General features: G+C 43.4%; 1 protein-coding gene across 5 annotated transcripts in view; it reads right to left on the bottom strand.

Moving 5' to 3' along the window:
• srcin1a (SRC kinase signaling inhibitor 1a) overlaps positions 1–20,337 on the bottom strand; it is a 62,281-nt gene that overhangs the window by 9,537 nt on the left and 32,407 nt on the right. For 2 of the 5 annotated variants that reach the window (XM_088906434.1, XM_088906435.1), the window contains exons 16-19: positions 19,896–20,018; positions 18,615–18,707; positions 15,502–17,094; positions 10,522–10,891 (exon numbers count right to left, since the gene is read on the bottom strand). In XM_088906434.1, the coding sequence (XP_088762560.1) occupies positions 10,685–10,891; positions 15,502–17,094; positions 18,615–18,707; positions 19,896–20,018 (2,016 nt within the window). In that variant the 3' untranslated portion in view covers positions 10,522–10,684. Of the gene's footprint in view, positions 1–50; positions 218–4,558; positions 4,604–10,521; positions 10,892–15,501; positions 17,095–18,614; positions 18,708–19,895; positions 20,019–20,337 lie in introns of those variants that run through there. The other 3 variants (XM_088906436.1, XM_088906431.1, XM_088906433.1) reach the window with 3 other exon arrangements.

Genomic DNA, 20,337 nt, shown 5'->3' with positions numbered 1-20,337 from the left:
GATTGCCCTCCCCATCTGACACTTGGAGAAAGGAATAAGAAAAACAGGCCAGCAGCAGCTCCTTTACAGTGTGCAGGTTGGCAGGTAGGTTGGAGTAAGTAGGCAGGCAGGCCAGGGCCTCAGTTGGGAGGCGGCAAGAATAGTGGAGTGGGAAACATGAGCTCTGTCGTCAGGTGGTGCAGGGAAGGAGGTCAGGCCGGGCAGGCGGGGACGCTCACTGCACTCCCATATAGAGAGGGGGAGACACGGGGGCACACGGGCACAAGGTCAGGGTGTTGCGGGGTGTCCGGAGATGGAGACAGTGACAGGTGGTGAAGAGGCCGGCAGGCAGGCAGGCAGACAGGTGAAGGTTGTGGAGGGTGAGGAGTCAGTGGAGAAGGGAGGGAATGAAGACAAGAGAAGAAGAGATAAAACAAAAGAGAACAAAAAAGAATAAACACAGGAATTCATTAATTCAAGTTAGAATCCACATGCATGATGTTTGACCTCCTTCCAAACATTTCAAGTAAACAAAATGACACATTTCTATTAACATGCAACCCATTTCACTTAAGACTTTAGTACCAACACCAGTTGACCCTAATTTCTGCGTTTGTTTATACTTCCATCCATCGTATTTCTGATTACTTTATCCAGTTCAGGGTCGAGGGGGAGCTGGAGCCTATCCCAGCAAGCAGTGGGCTCTAGGCAGGACACACCCTGGACAGAACGCCAGTCCACTGCAGGGCACACACAGACACACGCACTCACACTAGGGGTCATTTTCTCAGAAGCCAATTAACCTGCCATTATGTCTTTGGACGGTGGGTGGAAACCCACACGCACATGGGGACAACATACAAACTCCATGCAGATCAAGAATTGAACACAGGGCCCCAGAGCTGCGAGGCAACAATGTTAGGCACCACTGTGCCACCATGCCGCCCTTTGTTACAGACTTAAGTTCTCTAAATGCAGAATACATCTCTCTCAGCATTACAGGATTTCTTTTGTAATGTGGCAATCAGCCAGAAGAAGGCGCTGTATCCACACACTGCTGTCCAGAAATAATTACGTTTACTCCATCTTTGGTTCTGTTACACGGTGACCCTTGCCCGCAAGCAGTAGGCAGAAAGTACATTAATTTAAAGTTACATATTTTTCAAAGATTGCTACACAGCATGTCATGACTAGAACAGCACAAATCTGTGTATTGACACTGAATTAGGATTGCCACCATTTCCACAATTAACGCCCAGATAGAAATTTGGCATCTCTGCTGTCTTGGGGACGGGTTTCCTCCTTGGTTATTTCACATGCTTGGTTTTTGTGAGGTTATGACATATTTCTGGGGATATACTGTGGGATTCTCTTCCCACACTGGACATCAAAAGCCTGGATTTGCCCAAACTGGTGGCAACCCTCAATGAGCCTATCTGTGGAAACGTCATCTGTCCAAGCACTCGACTGAAACAACCAGAGCTGTGCAATGATGTGTTTATTGCCCACTATTTGAAAAATGCAGAATGTCATGGTTATCTGCAGTGTCAGAATGGATGTGCTGCCCCTCCACTGTTGTGTGAATGTGAGTGCACATGAACACAGACACAAAGACACTGACAAGAGCTTTTTGCATGATCTCAGATGCTGCAGAACTAATCAGGTCAGATAAATTAATAAAAAACGTCATAAGCTGTTGCAGAGAGAAGACATCATTATTTCAGTGGAAACCTGTGGATGTGAGAGTGACCTAAAAGCCATGACATGCTGTGTGAGGCTGTTGATATTATTTTGCATCCTTTTTTCCCCAGGGATTCATCATACTGTGATGCTAATCAGCAGAGCACTGTTGCACTGTATCTTATTTCCTTTTTTCCCTCACAATTATTTATGCATTAATTTCCCAGAAGTGTTCTGCCTACTGCTTTTAGTATCAGCTTCTCGGCTTGGCCTCAGCCTTACTGACAGACAGAGGTGCTGTGCTGGAGGAGAGAGGTACAGACAGCAGGATGTAGGAGTTTAGCGGTGTCAGATTTGCAAGCAGGGTCTACACAGCTAGCAAGGCGACTCAGCAGGACCTTCCTGACCTGGTGCCTCAAGCCTGTGGCACAGCCTAGGCTTGACATGCGCCTGCTGCCTCTTCCTGCTCAGCAATGAAAGCACACAGGCCTGGGGCAGAGCTGGCACTCCGAATTTTGAGAGGGCTGAGCTCAGCCCAGTCAATTATCACAATCAAGTAGCACCCTTTCAGGAAAAAAACGCTCCAAACACAGTGTTTCACATCAGTGAAAGCACCTGCGCTACAGCAGGCAATAAATGCCTTTTGCTGCTCACAGTACTCATTTCCATTTGCTCTCAGAAATAATATAATTAGATCCAGATGTGATGCAGAACAGAAATCTTTTAGGTGAGCAGAAAAGCCTCAATCTCTGGTCACAGCACACGTTCAGTTGACACCTAGACACTTAACACAGCCAAGCTCTACCTCTCCCTCCTTCATCAACAGCAGTGCCCATTACTCCGACTTCTTTTGGCGTGTCTAAGATTTGCTTCATTACTTAAAATCCAACATCCAAAACGAGAATTCTCTCTCCTGTGCTCTATTTGAACCCGAGTACCCTGTCAGAAAAGCCCTCAAGTCAGCAGTAAGTTGTGCGGAACAGAAGGATACAATTGTGCCTCTTTTTGAAAAGCAGAGAGAACAACAGGGAGGTGGGCAGCATCATCAGAGCAGTCTGTACGCACAGCAGAGCACACCAAATAAAGAACCCTTATAAAAATCATGTTTGGAAATGTTCATATTTTTATAAGGGTACAGATCAGCATGCATGTTTAGTAAGACAGACATCCCAAATTAGAGGTTAGACCCCTGTGCAATGCACATGCACCATTACATGGGCACTTGTGTATTTAAACCTTGGGTTATCAACACTGAAGAAGCAAAATGAGGGATCTTTTAAAAAACTCTAGCCTCCAGTGACTTTCTCAAAGGGGAATCAGTTTCTGAAACATCATAGGAACTCTTTCTGCAAACCCCAGTGCATTTCTGCAATATGCTACAGTGTGGACCACTGTGTATTACATGACACTGTAATACATTTTATGATGGGGCTCACACAGACGTGCCCTCCAGCTATGCTTTAGGCATTACTGACCAAAAAGTCATTATTTAGAACAACTAAGATGATTATTTTCTATCATTAAAGGGTGGTTTTGCAGTTCCATATTAACATTAGTATTGGATTCTTTAATATGTCATAGGCAGAGTTTAGTCTTACAGTGATCAAAAGCAAGAGTACTGTTACCGAAAATTATTGGACATTACTGATTTGACTGTAAATTGCCCAACTGCCAGGGTGAGGTGGGCAAGGGGTAAGGGGAAATTTTGTTATAGTGGTAGCATTTAGCCCCTGTGGTTGGCTGAGATTCATTTTTCAAATATCTAACTGAATAGTAAACAGACACATGGAAATAACTAAACTGATTAATGCTCATTGTTTTCTAACAATATAGAAATTAAATAACAATAATAACAGTATAAAATCAAAGGCACGTATTCTGGATGCTGTGCTACCGGAAAACTCTGAATGCACAGCAGGAGAGTGAGGCTGAAAAGTGTTTTCTCTTGTGTTGAGACAGTTTTCCAGAGCCCCCAGTGCTCCCATGTCAATACCACCCTCTCCTGGCTTCAAGGAGAGGAGAGACGGGGCTTGGAGTGTACTAGCATGCTGTGACACGCCTCTCTCATGTGGATATTTTTGACTCTGAGCTCCTGAGTAAAAGGAGAAATCATTCAAAAGTGTTTGAAGTCAATGCATTAGAGGAACAGTTATTTAACATAATGGGATTAATACTCACTTGGGCTGTGAGCACAGTGGTAAGCCTGTTAAGGACAGGTGTGCATGTGGGGGCTATTAAGGTAATACTGCAAACAAATCTATTGATTATTAGAAGCTGGCTGCAGAGATAGTATTGCATCATAAAGCATATGAAGTGGTACTATATCCTGTTCTTTTTCTTTTATCAGCACACTGAAACACCTCTATGTATTTCTCTAACCTCAATCAGTACAGTCTGTACTTCCAGGGGGACCAGACGTCTGCCTCAGGGAATAGACAGCAGCTGATGCAGTCTATTTATTCTCCTCTGCTAATTCAGCAGAGATCTTTTACCTCCAGGATGGGAAAATGTTGCTCAATAAAGTTAACAACCAGCAACAAAGAGCCTGGAGTGATTCATTCATTCAGGTTCGTTCAGGGTTTAAGATTGTAATGATTCATATGTTTTAATTGGTATGATTTAAAACCAGAAATAAAAACAAGACAGTGGAAATAGCGGTTTAGATTTCAAATTACACAGACATTGATCCAAAAAGAAGCCAGCGTTCAGTGCTTGCCTGATCTCCCTGTGTTCCACATTTGTAAATTATGCCAACTGCAGGTGTTGAATATCACCATTGGGAAAAGTACAATTAACAATTAGGGTTAAAACACAGAGGGTGCACAATGGGTTAGGGGCAAACTTTATAATGGTTCTCTACATCTCTACAAGAAAGGGGTTAAAGAAAAGGAGATTTTACCTTGAACTGTGGCCCAAGCAGAGTGGACACCCACACAGGGCATGGCTAGTGTGTCATTCAGAACAATAAGACAGTCAGTACTCAGTACAGTCTGGTCTGCTCCTACACTAAGCACTGCACATATTGAAACTGAAACTTTTTTTTTTAGCTTACCATGTTTGAGAGTACCATATCCCTAATCCTAGAGATAACAACAGACATTATCTATCTGCTCTAGGGAGAGGATTAAGAAGTGTGATTTGGCCGTGATTTTGCAGAGAGACAGAAGTCACACAGTAGGCTGATTCAGAATCACCAACCTGCCTTCTCTTGCTAGTGTAAGTTGGGAAGCTTTTTTTTAACAGACAGGAGTTGATTCTGCCCTCCCAGAAATTTTAGTGTAATAATATACACATCTGACAAAAATAATTGCTCCCTCCAGCATCTTACTCTCCAGCCTATAGTTGCCTAACAAACTATCTAAAATGAGGTGTCCTGTGAGTACCTTGAATTTAAGGCAGATCCATCACAGAAATGTCCTCTGGGTGTTATCTTTTATAATGATGTCTAATTTATAACCAGGCTTATCTTACTTCAATAAAGGTAGTCATTCTTTGCAGTCTATAATTCATTCAAGTGTGATGCCCAGTCATGATACTGCTTGTCCATCCAGGGCTGTGCATCTGACAGCCTACAATCTGTGGATGAGCAGGTGAAAAGTACAGGAACTGAGAACTGCAAACAGCTCATCTCTTACAGGGCTCCTCCTCTCTAAACTGCTCTGTGAAAAGTCTAAACTCCAACACATTCAGGTTGGGCCCTGTCAGAGATTGCAGTGTTTATTCCAGGCTGCAAGAGTATTCAGGTTTACTGCCCTTCAAGTGTAACTCTTTGGAACAGTGGGGCTTTATGTACATCAACAGAAATAAAGCTGGTAATTCTGGTGCAACGGTCAGCAGCTTTGCTACAGAAGCAGAAACCTGAGGTGGCTCCAGGAGGCATGCCCACCCCAGCCCTTGCCCATCTCCCAGCATCAGACAGCAAATTTTAAACATTGCATAAGAAAAGCATGAGATCGCTCAACACAGATTTAGTTCTTCAAAATCAACTCATCGTGGACAGTGTAGCAAACTGTAGTGGATGAGCTAGTAACTACTGGAGCTGCTTGCCACATCACCGTTCAGTTGTTCAGCTATTAGAAATGATATCTAATCATACAAAGAGCAGAAATGATGCCCCCCAGCCCTCTCTCTCCACCGCTGCCTTATTCTTTCAGCCTGTAGGCTGCTTCACGTTCAGGTTGATAAGACTGCTGTGGCAGTGTTTCCAAGATTTATGGTAGGACCTTTTCATACTTAACCCAGGACAGAAGAGTGCAAATGATCATCTGAAAATGCTTTTGAAACAAACAAAAAAATGCCACTGACACCATCAACGAGAATCTGTGTTCACAGTCAAGAGTGCAGTTTAACCATGGCAGCAAAAGGGTTAGTAGCACACAACATTTTACACATGAGTCATTGCACAGTCAACAGGATCACACCTGGGAAATAATCAACGCTGTGAAGACACTGGAGTAGTTGATTATCTCAAAAGTGCAGCAATGATCAACAGACAAACTAAGAGAAACCACAGTTAGAGGTATAATAGCACAACCATGAGCCCTGTTCAACTATCAGGACTGAAAAGGACTCTGGTGACTTTCCAAAAGGTACCATTCCATTAGTACATTCAATGTTAAATACATACAAATGGTTTTCAAAGGTATTCAGTCTACGTGTGTGTAGATGGAGGTAGGTAGACAATAAAGACAGAGAGATCTCTACTTACTGTTGCATAAGCACATTTAAATTAGCTTTACATACTGCTTCTACATATTCTACAATTTCATTTTTGTACCCCATTGCATATTTAAATCCAGACATTTATACTGCTTATACAGTACATGCCATCTTGTCTTTTGAATGCACTGGGAACCTGGATGGATGGGACACAGCACAGGTGCGCTACTTTGTGTAAGAGGTGTCCATCTCTCCAATTAATAACCTTGATCTCACTGTTCCACACTGCAAGCTGACTGACTGTCCCATGTTTCTCTTAGTTCTCAGCTATGGCTGGGCTTTAGCAATTGCAGATGTGCTGAAATGAAACTCATAAGCCTGTGTTGGGATTTTCCTGGTGACTAGAGCTTTGCAGATGGCTGACAGGAGCGGTGAGACAGAGTCCGGATTTGAAGTGGATGAGAGATGGGCAGAGAAGGATAGGGGAGTAGGCTGGGTGGTGTGATGGGAGAGAGGGAATTGGGGGGAGTGGTGTCGAGGTATCGTCTGTAAAACCCAGAGGCTGAACCTTCGCTAGGAGTTCAGGATTTTCTTTGCCACCTGGAAACTTGAGGATCTCGAGGTGCTGGAAGAAATCTGTCCCAAAATCCGCAATCCTGCTGCAGCTTTGCCATGCTCTCCTTTGACGACTGTCACTTAAAAATGCATTGGCGATCGACCCTTTGTTCCAACGGCTGAGATTTCCTGGAAATATGTAAAAGATTCCTTGTGCATGCAGAAGTTTCCCGTGACAGCCTGTTAAAACAGCTCTGAAGACTGATGGCTGATGGAGACCTGTGTGTGACGCCTTGTCTTACGGTTGACTGGCCCATCGATGTGAGAAGACAAACTGTGTGAATAGTTCAACACACATGGCCTCCCCTGTTTTCCGATACCTCCTGAAAAGTGGTCAGCGTTCAATCTCCATCTGGTTCCCGGCCCAGGTCAAGTCAATAAAAATAAAAAAAAATAGCTGCCAGTACCAGGAAATGTAAAGCCAGGTGTTGTATATCATGTGGTTTTTAATTGTTTTTTAGGAACGGTCTGATGCCACACAAAACACATACCCAAATATAAGAAAAATCAAAAGTAAATCAGTAAATGAGCAAGTAGTGAAAGCCTGAAGATTTGAGACTCCCTTCTCTTGGTCCTCTGCATCTTTTGGGACAATTGAGTACGCCTAAAGGAGTTAACTTGCACTGGCCAGGTGTCTGTACTGGCAGCCTGGGCTGGCTCAGGAAAAGCGAGAGGCAACTGCACAACTCTGAGAAAAATCTTATTTGATCCTAACTAAAGTCTATCAAGACAAGATGGTGCGGCTTGCAGATTCCAGTTAAAGCCGTCTGTCCTCCATCCTGCCTGCTAGAATGTGGTACTGATCGTGCTCCATGTCTCAGACCAACAAAGAGTGTCATTTATACTGCAGCTTGCATATTAGAAGCACCAACAGCGCATTGTTTAAGTACGTTTAGAGAGAATGTTCATCATGTCAAACAGTTGGCTACAAAGAACACCTTTTATACAAAGTCCTTTTATACACAGCATACAATGGTCCAAAACAGATGATTTTTGTCTAAGAGCTTGGCCACCTTTTGTCTATTCTGTAAATCAAGCAGTTATTGCACACACTGGGCGAAGTTACAGAACATGAACCATATCCCCAAGCTCATGTCACAGGGCCAACACAGCAGAAGCCTGTTCCCAAAGAGTCACAGGTTTGCCGGGACTATATGTGAAAGGTTAGCTATTGCAGCCTTGTCCATAGCACTGTGAGGTGTGAACCCATAACCTTCTGCCTTCAAGCCTGGGAATCCACCAACTACAGTAACTTTAACCAGTTGAGCAGGACAGGTCTGATTGGTAGGTGGACTTACTGTATATATTCAAGCCTTTTAGATCCCTGTGCCTTCCCTTAATTCAGCACCCCCAGTACAACCATCATGACCCATCCTCACCATAAATCTTGGAAATTGCACCAGCAGTGTCTTATTATAGCTCACTTTAATATCAATACAGACTAATAAACCACAGCCCCATCACGCAGACTGCGAAAATTCCCCTATGGATTTAAAAGCATAGAAGTGAAAGAGACCATGCATATTTGATTGTCCCAATAAATTATCCTTTGTAAATGCTAAAAGGGCCATTCCTTTTCACAATCACCTGCTTGTTACAATATTCCCATCTGCGACTAAGAATCAAAAGATTCTATTTAAAAAAAATGTTGGAAGTGCTTATCTTGATGACTATAATACAATTAAAATGACAAAGATCAAAGCAGATGCAGCTGGCATGGAGATATAAAGTTTTTTTGTGTAAATCCAGAACTGAACAATGTGTGACAATCCCATTAAACTCCCCCTTTGGCCTGCTTCAACACAGCCACGTTAGTACCTAGATCTACAGTGCCAGAGAATAAGCTGAACAAATCCAACAAAGGGATCTGATCTTGGGAGGGGATCATTCAAGCTTAATTTTTCTTATCAATGCATTTGAGGGTTGCAGTTAAGGTATTAATCTATGACTGCAATGCCAAGGCTTTAAGCACATTGGGCATCGTAGCTCTGCCTTGATGTAGGAAGACCGGGTACAACAGCTGTCTGCAGATCCTAGAGTGTCTAACCTAGACATGGCCAATTCACAGAGACACTGTCAAAGATAGAGGAACCTTCTGTTCCAGCCATCTGCCCCACCCTCTTTTTTAAGCTGTCAGGATGCTGCCTTGTATTCCTGGCGTATTCTCCACTGACTGAAGGCTAACCTCCCAACGAATCACCAGAACCTGGATTTGGAAACCGTGTCTGGTTGCTAGTCGTAATCAAAGAAGGCCATTCTGAAAGAATCTCAGATCTTAAAGCAGTACTTACAGCATCTTCAATCTCGAGTTTCCCATTAATTGATTAAATGTACCTCCATGGTGCTTCTTCATTACTCAACAGACTCTTGTAACACATTCCTGCAGCAGAATTAACTACAAGAGCCATGCACTGATTAAGGTCTGTCCTGTTCTGTTTAATCCCATTTACACTTCCTACTCTTCTGGAGTACTGAGCACCATCTCACTCCATCTCTCTGTCTCCACCTCTTTGTGTATTTAAATTTGTAAAAACATTTTAAAAATTTCAAAATGATATTCTTTTTGTTTGAACAGGGGATGTTAAGAGGTTTCCTAACCCTGCTCACAGTGTTTCAGTTGTACTTCCCTCGTCTGTTCTTGGTTTGGCTTTCTTTACTTGTGTAGCTATTTGGAAATCTGTTAAATGCTGAGCTTGTCTCAACAAACATCTGGCATCATAACCAGTGGGCACACATATACGGAAATGTCAACATTCAAACTGAATTCAGAAATAGCTGAAGACGGACATAGCCTCATAAAAAAAAGAACCTCCCATCAATAATCTTAAAGAAAAAGTTTGGTTCTTGCCCTCGTAGCGAAGTGATTACGATGAATTTCTATGCAACTTAATGTGTCCATTTTGATGTGTGTATTTGACTTCTAACACAAGCTCCAGTAATTGGTGATACAGCAGGGAATCTTAGTAGTACTCCAAAATTTATATGCTGGCTAGTTTGCTGCAATTACATCTATTCCATCACAGGCTACACTCCACATTGACAGTGCCCTTGTGAATGGTGCTACTTCAGACAGTGCCATGTCTGCACTGAAATATTGCTTTTTTACAAATGGAATCCAATGTCTAGAAAGGCTGTTTACTGACAGGGCAGTGTCATGCTGTACGGGGAGCTGGAGAAGTACAGCACAACACTATGTTGACCGGCAAACGTTCTGTACTGCATTCTTCTTCACCAATTTTTTTTTTGCAAAGCTGGGTAAATAAGCGTGATACAAAAAACATCAAGAAAAGGTAGCATATGGCTGCAATGGGTGAACAGTGCCAAATAGCTTCTTGTGCTGCTCCATTGCAACCTCAAGCTCCAAGGCCAAGAGATCAGAGGTGCTAACACTGGACACCACATCAGCTCGCCGTGCCACAATGATTTCAGTGTCCCTGAAAACACTGCAGCAGTTATGACGCAGTTACCCTGTGTTGCCTGTTTTGGCTTTAGATAATTTCAAGAGCATTAGAACCCGTGTGTCACATATCAGAACACACAGGACTGGTAGTTGGCAACTACTCTGCTTGGGCAAACTGCAGGTCTCTTTCCCTGTTAAGCGATACAGAGTCAACATGGTGTCCAGCCAGCAAACCGCCCGCTGTTCAGGGCCTCCCAGCAGGCTGGGTTTGTCAACGGCACAGTAGTAAACACTAGTGAGGGTGTCGGTGAAGGCAGTGCGGCTGCCGAGAGGCCTCGTCCGGCAGGGCCTTCAGAAGTGAAATACCTGCTGCTGGCCCTGGATCTTGAGGAAGTCCTCGCGCTGCTTGCCTGCCTTGCTCTTCTCCGGGCTGCTCTGCTGGATGTTCTTCAGCCGGGAGGTGGCGGAGTGGAGCCCCTTGCTGGAGCCGGAGGAGCCGCCGCCCGTCTGTGAAGGTGGGAAACAGGGATGAGTCGAGCCTCCCACCAAAACTGCCTCCTGTAATTATGAAACCGCCAGTTATTGAGTTGGCCATTTTGGTGCCAGTTACTTAGCGGCTGCTCTCCGTCCACAAGTTACGGAGCAAATTCAGTGGGACAGTGTTGCTGAAAACAGCTCGAGTGCTTTACTCCTTCATACCTAACAACATCCTCCAGGATGAAATCTGTGGGACACCTTAAAGAAATCTTTAGAGCAGGCAGTCCAAGACACTTTCTTGCTTTCTCCTAAAGCACATTTGTTCTACTTTTGTTGTTTTTTTTAGCCCTGACAGAAATAAAGGGCCTGTCACTCACTCAGTCATTTCCATAAATTTCTTGTCCTCCTCCTCACACCCACGCAGTCTGTATATACTGTATAACTCTTATAACTCTTGTTTTTTTTACATTAAGGCTAACCAGATTTTAAACTCCCTTAGCGACTTGGCCTTTGTACAAATGCACTGAAGGGCTCCTGCTGTGCCAAGACAGAAAATTATTTTTTTGTTTCTTTAAAGATTGATTATGAACATTATACTGCTCTAATCCTGAATGTAGGGTCCTGTTCTCGCATGCTTACCTTTTTAACTCATGCCTTGTGTTTAAAACTTGTGTGAAGTGAATGGAGGAATATGTGAGTCTGTGCTGCGCTTTTGAACTGTTGATCAATCGTTGAGATCTGACTGTCTTTTTAGAATGACATTTCAAAAGCAGATGTCTGATTGCCGTTTGCAAATCAAGAGTAATTTGTGATTCATACTGAACACCAGAGTGATTAATAGGGCTTTAAACAAAAGTATGGTGGAGGTCCAACCCTCATTTCCCCCACTTCCACCTGCCTACGTATAAACATTATGTATCTTGCTTACTCACTCGCACATTCAATTTTCTCATCCCTCCCTCCTCCCTAGCTCTTCCAGGTGGGGTTCCCCTACCCCTCGTCCTTACAGAGGTTGCTAATCTCCTTAACAAGGCAAGTTACCACGGAAAAATTCTCTATTTGATTCACGCCTCTTCTCCTCGTTTATAACAGGCAGAATCAAAACTGAATTTCTTTATTCAATTCTACTTTATGCATATTAAGGCAATATGCCCTGGAAAAATTCTAACTATTGAGTAGGTTCCTCAAGGCTTATTCACACATGTCTTCAGTGCCATCTAGGAATTCTTCCCGATGGCGGAAATGAGCAAATATTAAGTCAATGTTAGAGCTGTATTTTTGTAAATAGAGCGAAAGGATAAAGGATTTTTTCTTTATAATTTTCAAACAACATTATTACAAATAGTTAGACTTCAAATTGACTTACAGAAGATGGCAATTAGGTTTAGCTACACCTGTAACTAAAATAGCAGGGATAGAGAGTTGAGGGGTCTTACTGATGAGGCACAGGTACAGTATATAGTAGGATTATACGTGGAATAAAAGGCAGTAAGCTGATAGGGTAGATGGCATCCTCCAGAGGCCAACCAGAAGAAAATTTCAGTCTATTCATGATTTTTAATAACAGCTTAGTCCAATACTGTTCATGGTAAGCCAGTGCCTATCCCAGCAGGCAAGGGCATATGCAAACACAAGGCACACCTACATACAGTAGGACAATTTAGAGATGCCAGTTAACCTAGGCAGCAGCCTCTGGACTATGGAAGGAAACTGGAGCATCCAGGGAAAACTCATTTGGCCATAACATAACATGCTCCAGGATCCCATGAGTCCCATGACCCTGGAGCCGCGGAGGAGACACACTGAAGCACTGAATGCCCTGCCATTGTGCTGCCCCAAACTGCACCTCCTCTTGACAATTAACTAACAAGTGGACTAATTTTAATACAAATCAAAATTCATTATCCCGTCTAACCAGGTTTCTCTTGGGAAAACAACTGTTTCCAACACTTCTTTAGATTTTAATTGAAATTATAGACATTTTTTTAATGCTCAAGAAACATTTAATTCTGCTAAAACTTCCTTCACATTAGTATATTTTTTCCTCAACAGCTAAAAGCAAGAACCTTTTGAAAATACTTAATGATTGCACAAGTATTTATTTTAATTACGCAGAGACAGAAATTTAAATGAAAACTACAGCAATGAGAAGATGGGGTACCCATTAAGGATTCTTAATGCCTTTTTCATTAGCACTGTAAGGATTCTTTGAATTGCTCGGCTGTGATGGAAATTCTGATTATGCCGTCTGTGGCAGGGATTGTGCTTATTAGTTCTACATGCTCGGAAATGAGAATCTGGATGATGTATTGTGTACGTGTCATAAATGTTAATGCCTCTCACGGTCTGGAAACCAGCTGGAGCACAGGCATTCTGGCAGAACAGATTGAGAGCTCGCAACCATCAAAGTGGGGACAAGAACCTTGCTTTCCTCCAAACCGAGCGCTGCTGAGTTACCTCCAATTGTTTCACCTGTGAGCTCTAAACTGTCAACGGGGGAGTTAACGTTGATTGGAGGATTGATGCACCTCTACCTGTCAGATATCATGATCCCACAAGCATCAGATTGTCTGGTTATGATTGGGTAATTGAAGTCACGGTAGGTTAATGACCTACCCCAGACTCCAACAGATGATGGCTGGACTACAGAGATCACCTTGGACTCAGTTCAGGGCCTGGAGCTTACATAATGTACTACTGTAGGTCTACAATGGTGAGGGAGCCTTCCAGTGACAGTCCTGTAATGCATGTTTTCTCAGACTCATACTGCCCGACAAAAGGTTTTGTTTTTAGAATGCAAATCTGTCACATCTGTCATCAGCCTTGAGTCCTAATCTCTCTTATCTATATTTATCATCTCAGTTAAAGGCTCTGTAGCTTCGGCTGTCTAGACAGGCTTAGCTGACGCATTTCCCAAACTCTCTTTTACAGTACAGAGTGCTTAGCTGCAGCACTGTCAGCAACAACTCCAAGTCCAATAAAGTCTGGCTTGTTCTCTGATTGCAGTCGTCATTGTTGCTGTTGTAGCTCTGACACAATTTTGTGCTAGCCCCAGTTTCAATGACACGGGTGGGCCATCATCACTTAAAGCCTCTCTAATCGTAAAAACCTCTGGAGGACTAAATAAGCTGATTGCTTGAGTGTTACTGCAGTGAGAGAGACACAGGGAGAGTCATATGGGGCATGTGAGTGCATTAGTCAGTTGTGTGTGTATTCTTATAATGTGCATCCTAGAAGGATACATAGTTCAGTATAAGCTACAGTTAGTTGTAGAGAAGGCATGGAATCCGGCAAGCTAATAGACCTTTTTCTAAAGTATATTATTACAAGGGCAAGAACATGATCAGTCATTTCATGGTGTCTTCTACACATGCTTGATTATATTGTGGTTTTTATTCTACTGCGCTATGAAGTGTGTAGTCTGCTTTATTTAACTGCACGTATTCCTTCAGTACTTTTGCACTGGGATAAAGGTTAGGAACATTTGCTGGCCTCACTCCTAATTAATCTGTATTTATACCAAAATGCAAACAGACATTGGAATCAGACAGAAGACAGGGGGAGAAGAGTCAATCATTTCAGAATACAGGAGAGCAAAAAATGCTAGATTTTGTGAGGCAAATAAAATCAAGAGACCTCACCCAGATGAGAGAGAGAGATTGGTGAAAATGAAGCCAGTTTATTGATAGACAGGACTGTTTACAGAGTGAAATTAGTGAAATTACACCACCTCAGAGCAGGAGGGAAACAACACACCAATACCTTCTATACAACTAGAAGGCATCCAGAGGTATGCAACCTTGGCTTCAGCAACATGACACACTCCAAAAATACGTCAAAATCAGAATAACCCTGTGGTACAGGTCTGATAGGTCTTGGATACTGTGTCCATCTATTAATCTACAAAGCAGGTAGAGACAGCATCCACAGATTAGTTACAGAAGGGGCAGTGTTAGCTCTGCTTATCTTCCGAGCCCAGATGGCACAGGGAAGAGACCCACACAGCACTATAAATGCATTTCTGCAAGAGGTGCTGCACGGCCAATCAGATATATACCTACACATTAGCACTGCACAGGCAATGAGAGCTCTAAAAGTAAATCCGGTATTATCATTCATATAACAGCTACAATCACTGTTCTTTTACTTTTTTACATAAATATAAGGTACCCTACAGAGCCTTCCCCCATTGTGAGAGCTTAATGGAATGCCAGCGTCCATGTGTTTCTTGGTTTTACTCTTTTTGAATTCTGTTATCTGAAAGCAGGGTTGCAACCATTTCCTTATTTGAGCCAACAACCTCAATGAAAATGATTTTTAGCCTCTTACTATAGTCTGTAATTTACCCATTATTGTGAATGCAGATCCACATCTGATGTGTGATTTCATGGTTGTTTCAAATTTTTTATGATGAGTTTAAATCAACTAACTGTTTGGTACTGATTCTTAAAATCAGTAAACTCTGTACAGAATGAATTCTGAGTTCTAATTCAGAGAGCAGAAAGCCAACAGACTGTAGTAATAGAGCTCAAAAATCAGATATGCCAAGGAAGAAGGGAATTCTGTCCTTCTGCCTATTTCCCTCTCAAGAAGAGAGACAGACTCGAGGGATCAGAAGATCGGGAACTCTAGCCCCAGAGGAAGAAGGGAGAACTCATCAGCCGAAAAATTAAAGAAGGCCAGGGAGAAACCTTAGCAGCATCCAGCGGTAGGGAGGTTGGCTTTGGTGGAACTGGAGGCTTCTTCCTGGTGAGAGATGCTTGCTCTTGGTCTCTGGTTTGGGACTGCAAGTCTAAGCTCTCTTTAGGTCCACTGGTCTGTTCTGTGACTCCTGATACTGCGCCCAAGGGTGTCTCACAGTCTGCCGTCCCCAGCTGGCCTAAGAACTCCTTGGAGAAGAGGTACTCTGCTGAAGGGTGTGTGCTGATCTCCTGCAGCGTACTCTCTAGCTCGCGGATTGTCTCCTCCAAGCTGTCCAGCTGCTGGTACGTGCTCTTCCTTATCTCCTGCGACCGTGCTTCCAAAACGTCAGTGCCCCTGGGCTCATGACCCACCTCCGGGGAATCTGCAGACAACACCTTTCTGCCTCGGTGCTGTTCAGAACCAGTCAGCCCATTGGGTTTCAATGTCACATCATCTACTTCTGGAGGCTGACCATTTTGTCTAGTACCACACTCGGTGCTGGGGATTGGAGGTCCTGAAACCACGTGTGGTGTAGATCTCTGGAGAAGACCATTGGAGGAACTGTGTGTGCTCTTTCCTGATATTTGATCAGCTGCCTTTTCTGGTTCAGATGCCTCCTTTCCCTCACTGAAGGCAACCTGTATGGTCCTCTGTCCTGTCTGAAGCCCAAGCTCCAAGGCTTTGGTCAGTGCCCTCAGCTGTCTCAGTGGTAGTTTGATTCTGGGTTGATTGCCACTAACTGCAGAGGTACTGGGGGTCCTGTGTGACCTCACTGTTCTTGGTTTCGGTAAGGGCTTCCCTGTAGGACTACAAGAGTCAGTGGGGTCATCTTCCTTCGCCTCCTCCATCATTAAAGTCAGCTGCCTGTATGCCGTCCTGATCTCCACCGGATCATCAAACACAAAAATCAGGGGGGTCTTGCTCAGCTGAATCTGAACGTGGGGCTGGGTCTTTACTCCCTCCCCTGTCCTATGAAGCCTCGACACAATCTGGTCTTCCTGTCTCTGGGTGGGGAGGCTGAAGACCTGAACTTCCTCCCCTGCCTGTCTGATAATCTTTTGGATCTCCTCCCTTGACACAGCCTCCACCTGACTCTCTGTTATGATCAAGGCCAGCTCCTCCTTTGTACTTTCCTCCTCGTCTCCCTCTGCTTCAAAAGACTCCTGAATCCTCAGCTCCCATGGAAAGGGTTTCCTGCGTTGTTTTCCTGGGGAGCTCACAGGAGTAATGGAGACTTTGCTGGCATCTCCCTGAGCTGACAGAGAACCCATGGAAGTCAGGGGAGACTGAGAAACGTGCGATTCCAAAGTATTCCCATCCTGGGCAGCTCCATACTCTATACTACCACCTAAAGGGAATTTGTCATAGTTCTCCGTGGAACTGGGCTGGATGGTACTCTTTGGAGCTGAACTGGCTGTGATGACTTCATAGTCCAGCGGTCTCATAACACCAGTTCTGTCTTTTCCTATGCTCTGTTCAGACTCCTCCAAAGCTGCACTAGGTGCACTCTCAGTTGGGGAGGATGGGGCTGAAATCCACTCTGTCAGCACGATTCGGGGGACCTGACGGAGGGACAGACTAGTAAGCTGAATATCCTGTTCCTGTGAAGCAAGAACAGATGATTTTAGCAAAAATCATAAACCAAAAAATGATAACAATATATTCATCTAGCTCATAATAATATTACTTTTATGTTACCTCAAATATTAAGAAACGGTAGAAAACACATGTAGATCAGCCTGCTATACTGATTTTCCAATTATCCAATAAGTGAAAATACAGTAACCATCTAGAGCTAACAGAAACTAGGTGATACAAACATTTCGACTGTTTTGATCATTAACTCCAAGATTCACGCAAAAACATAATCTGAACTGTAAAATGAAATGAAGTAGATTTTTTGACTTTATTTCATGGGTATTCAGATTTGATAAAATTTTCTTACTATGGTAAAATTTCCTGAAACAAAGTGTCTTTATGCTTCTTCGATAATTACCTACAAGACTTCCAAGACCAGCACTGCATTGGTGAAAACAGCAAATTGTCAGCATACACAAAGTGAAGGTTTCTAAAATAAGGCTTGAGACTCTTATTGCATGGATGAAGCCTGACTCTCCAGGTTAGCATCACAATGTGGGCTTTTTCCACTATGAATGGCAAAAAAGGTATTTAATAAGCTTTCTCTAAAGGTGATGTGGCAGGGAAACTGTCATGGCCAGAAATCTGTGGAACAACATATATTACAAAACCAGGCTTTGACTTCTTTTCCAGACGCAATGAGTTTCAGATGTATCTTATTTGTAAGATTGTTTCAGGGCTTGTAAAGGGGAACAGCACAATTCTATTTTTTTTATGAATGCAATCATGCACAGCTTGGTATTGTAGTTGGATAAATGACATTTGTAAGGGTCAGAAAAGAAGCTGGTATTCAGCCCAGCTGCGGTGGCTGGTGTGGAATTAAAGCAGGAACTGCGAGCTGAAACCAGCCCTAACAGGACACAGAGCTCTGTGAAGCAGGGTGTAATTTGACTGGACAGGCCTTTTCACAAAGAAGTACAACTCCAGCAGGAAACAGAGTTGTACTTCTCTGTGAAAAGGACGACCTGACTTTTTGGGATTGCTCTTTAATAGGTTGCATTCCGCATTGTTTTTGTGTTGAACAGCATCATAGTTTACTATTCTTACTATCTTGGACCAATGTTTTAATATTCTGGCACCATCAGGTCCATAAAGGAGTCCAAGCCCTGTCAACCTGCTGTTTCTTTATTCAAAGAAAGATATATTGTCATTGCTATTCAAATGTTCTGCAAGTGTTGTTACACACTGAATAAGGTTCAAGTCAAGCAACATTTATAATCTTCATGCAGGGATACACAGACCTAATGTTTAAGAAAACAAGAACATCATTGAAGAAAGGGGTAATGTGACTGATTAAGACAGGACAGGGAAAGAGCCGATAATCTCTAGATATATATTATACTATCACAAGTATAAATATGGCATGTTTGTGTTTTCTGGCAGCTTTTACTTTGGTTAAAAGACTCAAATCCAGAAAGAAAAGAAAACTGTATTAATGCAATAGAGAAATCTCTTTAAAAAACATGAAAGCTGAGATTCTCACCTGGGAGTCCAGTGAGGATGTGCAGGTATGGAGCTGAGCCAGGCAGTCAAGCTCCCCCTGCAAGCTGGTGGTGTGCAGTGCTGCTGAGGACAACTGTTAAACAGGGCACAGCATGGGAGTTTACAAGGCATACTGGGCCATAACCACGGTGTATTCTCTACAGCCTGGTGTGCTTTATTTAACAAGGAAAATAAAACTCCATATCTTACACTATCACAAAGAAACATTTGCACGGCCTTCAAGGACTCTGAAGCTAACATTCTGGAAGATGTATGTGACTCTTATAGTTTGCTACGAGGAAAAAAACAGCTGCAAAGTAAGATGGGAGTAAATATTTTATGACTATGACTCAAGGCCTCAGATCTCCTTGTCAGTCTTCAGCTTCATCTCATTCTTTGCACGCTTTTTAAACACGAACAAATTCTTTCTGATTCCATGCACTGCCCTGGAGAAAGGTTGCGTTTATTAAAGTGACGGGCCATCTAGAAATCTCACGCTATCCAGCTACTGGCTGTACAGTACCTTGTATAAAACATCAGAGCAGAGTGCAGGCAAACATGTGCTGGTTGTGTTCACCCAGATACAGATCCATGCTGGACAGTGAACTATAGATGTGAGAGATCCGCATCTCCATGTGCACTACCTCACCGTGTTTCAATGACAGAGCATCTTTGATTGTCTGTTGTCCGAGTTAGAGATGACAGTAGGAGCACACAAAAAATGTGTCGTTACCAGGTTAGTATGAAGCCTTGTAGCCGTTATGACAGCTGATGGTTTGAATGGGATCAGTTAGGCAAAAAGAGAAGATCTAGTTTGTAAAGACAGAAGCGGGGACTCAAACAGAAAACACAGCACTGCTTTGTAACAAACTGAATAGCTGAAGACAAGGAAAATTCCTGGGCAACAGCAATATTTGCTTTGCAGTTTCTGATACATTTAAAATAGGGTCAGCCAAGTTAACAATCTGCAGCTCTCAACGGAATATGCCAACACTGGAGACAACTGCAGTATAAGACTCCAATCAGTATGAAGTAGCAACGGGGAAACACTGAAAAACCATATGTTGTGACTCTATGTTCTGTTCAGCAGATATTATATAGGGTGGTGATGCAAACTGTGCACGCATGAAAGCAGTGTGTCCTGATTTACAGGGATCACACACAGGTGCTGTGGCTCTTGGCTGAATCCCCCTGCAGGTTAGTTGAGTTGGGAGAGGAAGGAGGCAGAGTGCAGAGGTGAGGCAGAGGGCCTCGGAGGCTGCCGTCCACACAAGCCTGTTACCTTCCTTCCCGGGGCCCCTGGGGGCCACAGCTCCAGGCTGGGGGGGGCCGTGGCTCTGCGGAGGGTGCTGGGCAGGGAGTGGGGAGGGGAAACTTTGGCTTTGACTGGGGCTCTCTGAAACACCTGCCAGGGTGGAAACACTGTGAGCGAACAGCAGGAATTAACACCAATCACACAGGACTGCGCAGCACACTGTAAAGGCAGTGTCTTGACTATCCAGGACACTGGAAAGGCCCTGAACACAACTGGGCTACTTAGGCTAACTTACTTAGGCTAAGTTTTAAGATCATAATGACAGAATGAAAAAAAAAATGACTTGGCACTGTAATACTGAACTATTCCCTTAAGAGCTGCTTTAAGAGAATGCAAGATAAATACTGCCCATTAAGCCTTGGTCATTCCCTCAGACACAGTTAACTGTCTCAGACACTTGGATCATGAG

This window comes from Atractosteus spatula, chromosome 26, assembly GCF_055471065.1.
Source record: "Atractosteus spatula isolate fAtrSpa1 chromosome 26, fAtrSpa1.hap1, whole genome shotgun sequence".
NCBI lineage: Eukaryota > Metazoa > Chordata > Actinopteri > Semionotiformes > Lepisosteidae > Atractosteus > Atractosteus spatula.
Note: the sequence above shows the minus strand (reverse complement) of the source record. Positions and strands in the feature narration are given on the sequence as shown.